Genomic DNA, 5,202 nt, shown 5'->3' on the forward strand with positions numbered 1-5,202 from the left:
ACATGTATCATTTATTGAATGTATCTAAAACATAAATTTTTGTTTATAAGGATGTAGATTTTAACTTTCTATTAGAAATCAAATTTACTGTATCTATTTCGTAAAGAGTAATTCAGTTGACAATTTTATATAGATTAATGCACATTTTTGCTACTTCCTCCTCGTTGCGTTGTATAATAAGTGAGTCTTTTATAAAAAAAAGTTAGTAGCTCATATGGTCTTTAAAGCAATCACATTGTTTACCATCTAACAACATAGTATCCACTCATCAAATCCAATAAGACAATAGTGGAGACATATATTGATTGCACAACTTCTAATGTAAAATTCTATTATAAGAAATTTGATTTCTTGAAATATTTTTAAATTAATTTTAATTTAAAATTAAAATATGATTGAATTAAAAATGAGATGGAATGTGAAAGTTGAAAATAATAACTTCCGTTACCATGAAAATATAAGATTTTCAAACCTTCACATGGGAATATAATTATGGAAAGATCAATCAAGGTTCCAAAGAATAAAACAATAGTATTTTTTTATACCTTATACTACCAAATATGGAAATGTTACATTTTTAAGCTCACATTCCAAAGAATAAATTTGTCATTCATGAAACATAGACACTCTAACTACTAATATTAGTCTTCAACAAACCAAATTAAAAACACATTTCTATTCCTCATTTGCGAAGACAAAGTCACATTGAAAAACTAATTGCATTGAGTAATTTGTTATGATTTCTTCTAGAATTATGTTTATACTTCTTGGTTTGAGGAATTTTCTAACATGTTTAATTGTTTTAATAAGAAACGTGTTATTATGTTGAAATTAGAAACATGTTTAAAAGTATATATTATACACCTAGTTACTAATAAATTTTTGATAATAAAAAATATAAATTAAAATTTACTAAAAATATGAGCTAGGGTCCAACGCTGGACCGGTTCCATATTAAACAATCCCGTATATTACAATTAAAATAGGAAGATCAAAGTTAACAATTTTTTTTCTTTCGAAAAAGCTAAGCGAATACATTAAAAATAACAAATATTTCCACAAACATTGTCATAATAGGTTATTCGGCACAAATTAATAAGATAATAAGTTGTCAATAAAAGAAAACGAATATTAATTTTACCAAACTAACCTTAGTTATCATTGCTTAATTTTGATTACTATATATGTAAAATAGAAAATAATAACATGTAAATAATTCATATAGAATTAATTAGTGACTATAATTGGAAAAGTAATTCATGTTAAATTAAAAAATAAAGTAACAATTATTTTGTGACAACTTTTTTACTAACGTAATGATTATCATGGAACATATGAGATGAGTTACATTTCAGTTTTACTTATACTTCACGATATTTCTTTGTAGCATAATTCTACAAATATGTGGCTTTGGGGGATCGATCTGATTGATGGTTATTCCGTTAGTGGCATCTATTGGATGTTTACCAACCAGGAGCCTGCGATCTCTGATGCTACTACAGACTTCATTTGGCATAAGCAGGTTCCCTTGAAGGTCTCAATTTTGGTTTGGAGACTCTTTCAGAACAGGTTATCGACGAAGGATAATTTGATAATGCGCGATATTCTTTCTCATGATAATCAGTTATGTGTGACTGGATGTGGTGGTCCGGAGAATGCTCAACATTTGTTTTTGTCTTGTCCCTGTTTTGCTTCTTTGTGGGGCCTTGTCTGGTCTTGGCTTGACATTTGTTCCGCTGATCCATATTATTTACAGGAACATGCTATTCAGTTTGCTTACTTATCAGGCGATTTACGAGGACGTAGATCTTTTTTGCGGCTAGTTTGGCTTTGTTGCGTCTGAGTTTTGTGGAATGAAAGGAATCATTGTACATCATAACTTCCATCCATCAGTTGCTAGATAAAGTGAAATTATTTCCCTTTTGGTGGATAAAGACAACTAATATTAATATTCGTCATAATTTCCATATGTGGTGGTCGATCCCGTTTGTTTGTCTGGGTATCGGCTAATTTATTGTATTTTTGTCTCCATTGTCACCTGTTGGATTGTATTCTTTTGATGTTCTTTTTGGCACACCTTTTACTATTAAGGACACACCTTTGTTAGTAATATATCTCATTTTTGCTTGTTAAAAAAGAAAAAAGTTTCACTTATAAATAATAACAAAGGAACATAAATGTTTCAATATATATATATATATATATATATATATATATATATATAAAGAGGGTAAAATAGACCTTGTAAGATCTTTATAGTTTTCACAGCACACAATAGGATAATTTTCGTGCCGTTCACGACACTATATATGGCCACTGTGTATATATATCTCATCTCATTTAGTCTTTATTTCTCTTTCTTCACATTCGATGTATGGTACCCATTATGTGAACCACGCTAACATTAAAAGCCGCCCCCACTATTTATTCAACATTTTCTTCAACATTTTACCTTATTCTTCATTTTGCCTACCATCCTCTCCTGGTCCTTTTTTCTTCCAAGCACATAGAGAAAAAAACATATAATTTCAAATATTGGTTTGATATAAACTTCTATGGAGAACAATTATTCCATGTTGTTTCCTTGTCCTCCTTCTTCAAGCTACCAAATTCCAACGAGTGGTTTGAATGGTCAAAGCTCAAATGCATTTCTTGGTTTGAAACCTACCAATAATGAAATTAGTGTTAATCATGACCATGAAGATGTGAAAGGAGAAGAAGGGAGTGTTAATGTTAGTATTGATCAACAAGGTGTTAAAAAGAAAGGTGAGAAAAAGGCTAAGAAGCCTAAATATGCTTTTCAAACTAGGAGTCAAGTTGATATACTTGATGATGGTTATAGATGGAGGAAATATGGTCAAAAAGCTGTTAAAAACAACAAATTTCCCAGGTTTGTTTTTGTTCTTTGTTCATGTTAATTTCTTGTTCATAGTTGATGTTTTTTTTTCTTTTCTTCTTAGTCTTGAATTTTAGGTGATTATTATTGTTACATGTGTGCGGCTGCTAAGTTTGACTAGGTTTATAATTAATTATTACGTGTATATATGTACAAAGAATATTATGACCCCTACCGTACTATATTTCAGTTATCCCTTTAATTCAATTTATTTTCACTTTGTTTTTATAATCAATAAACTATGCTATAACATAAAAGAATCTCTAAAATTAACTAAAAAATTAATTAAGAGGTTCTTGTTGAGTTTATATTCTACAAGTATCTTGGTTTAATTTGTTCATATACTCGATCTTGATCATTTGCTCTCTTAATTATCTCGTATTTCTTCTTTATCACTGTGTCTGTCTTTTAGTATTTGGCTCATTCTTATATAAGATCAGGCAGAACTATCATTTTTATTGAGATTTTACAATGAAATATAAGTAAAATCTACTAATGATTAATGGATAATTCCAAACTTGAACATAAATCACAATGGATTTGTGCACAATATTTAACCATCTATTCAAAAAAATATTTAATCATCTATATCAACTACAATGGGTCATTATGAAATCTTAGTCGAATAAAGATTAAACATTTTTTGTTTCAAAGTTTTAAATAGGGTTTAAAATATAATTTAAATTGGTTCCATTAGTTTAAAAACGAAAAAAAATGTTTAATCTTCATTCGACTAAGATTTCATAATGTCGAATGAAGATTTCATAATGGTTCATAATGACCAATCGTAGTTGATATAGATATATAAAATGTCAAATAGGGTTTAAAATAGGGTTTTAAAGTTATAAAGTATACATGTTTTTAACAAATATATTGGTTCCATTGGTTTTGTTAATATTTTGCAGGAGCTACTATAGGTGCACACATCAAGGGTGCAATGTAAAGAAACAAGTGCAACGGTTAACCAAAGATGAGGGAGTAGTGGTGACAACATATGAAGGAGTGCATACTCACCCTATTGAGAAGACAACTGATAACTTTGAGCATATTTTGAGTCAGATGCAAATATACACTCCCTTCTAAAAAGCTTCATATTAATCAATTGGATCAATTTGAAGAAACTAGCACATGAACTTGTTATATGCCATGTTAATTAGATCAATTTGAGGCTCTTAGTTTAGTTCCTCCTTTGATACAAAAATAAAATTGTGTCAATATCTTAACTTTTTAGACAATATTTTTAATTTGGTTCTTTTATTGGAATGCTATGTTTATGTAATGTAAATTCAGCTATATCTAGTTTGGTTTGGTACTGCTGATAATATATACAGGTCAATATCTTTTATTCTTTTTTCGGTTATTTTGAGTTAAAATATATATGCTAGTACAAACTAATGAAGATTTGCAATATTGTGGAGATCGATACCAAAATCTAACGAGCTATATAGCTTGTTACAAGTTAAAAAAAAAAAAATTAATACTCTTTTTTATCCAATATTAACTGTCACATTTAATTCCTTCATTGTAAAGTTGGATCCACCCCTTTTAGATATCAAGGTCTGTTAGTCGGAGCAAACCCTAGAAAGGAAGGTACCTGGGAGCCGGATATCTTGGGATTAGAGTACTAATGATGGTGAAAAAAGCAATGTTAGGCAAGTGGCGCTGGAGGCTCATTTATGGAGGAACAAGTCTTTGTAGAAATATCATTTGTGCCAGATACAATGTTAATCATATGTTGTCTTCTACGGGAGGGAGAGCTGGTTTTCTGTCGGCTGCCTCCCCCTGGTGGAGGAATGTCTCTCTTTTAGGAGCAAATGTAGGTAAGGGTGGACAGTTGGTCGGTTAGGTTCGAATTTGGTTTCAAAACTTGAAACCGTTTAAACCAATGTTTGCATATCTCAGGCCCATTTCCGACCAACTTAAGCTTCGGTTTGGTCGGTTCGGTGTAGACAGTTAAGGCGGTCAAAATTGTGGGTTAATTCGGTTGTGCGTCTATCGAATTTGGCCCAATTAAAAAATAAAAAATAACATAATCAAAATTATAAGCTATATTTTGCGTATCAGATAAAATTAAATTGTTTTAGTCTCAGAAAGTTACTTCTGAACATCTACAACAAAGGCTAGCTTACTCCCAAAGTTCAAGAACACGTAACTTTTGAGATTTGTTGCGGAAGGTCCTCATTACAATCACCATCTTTTTTCTGAATAGCATAACCGGTGAGAATTTGAGTCAAATATTCAATCCACTCTTCTGCTATAATTCTTTCTATATTGAGTGTTCCATATGAATGCTACTTTTGCTTGAA

The 5,202-nt window shown here is 30.4% G+C and overlaps 2 protein-coding genes across 2 annotated transcripts; both read left to right on the top strand.

The window, feature by feature from the left end:
• Nucleotides 1-1,402: 1,402 nt before the first annotated feature.
• On the top strand, nt 1,403-1,843 carry LOC146905334 (uncharacterized). The gene has a single exon (XM_085728516.1). It carries the CDS (start codon nt 1,403-1,405, stop codon nt 1,841-1,843), a length of 441 nt encoding a protein of 146 aa, XP_085584642.1.
• A 497-nt stretch (nt 1,844-2,340) lies between these two features.
• Nucleotides 2,341-4,246, top strand: WRKY75 (WRKY DNA-binding protein 75). The gene is made up of 2 exons (XM_085725959.1): nt 2,341-2,890; nt 3,802-4,246. The coding sequence occupies exons 1-2, from the start codon at nt 2,556-2,558 to the stop codon at nt 3,977-3,979; spliced, it is 513 nt and encodes a 170-aa protein (XP_085582085.1). The 5' UTR covers nt 2,341-2,555; the 3' UTR covers nt 3,980-4,246.
• The last annotated feature ends 956 nt before the right edge of the window (nt 4,247-5,202 follow it).

This window comes from Medicago sativa, chromosome 7 (assembly GCF_051527215.1).
Source record: "Medicago sativa cultivar Bolivia chromosome 7, Bolivia_mono, whole genome shotgun sequence".
NCBI classification, from domain to species: Eukaryota; Viridiplantae; Streptophyta; class Magnoliopsida; order Fabales; family Fabaceae; genus Medicago; species Medicago sativa.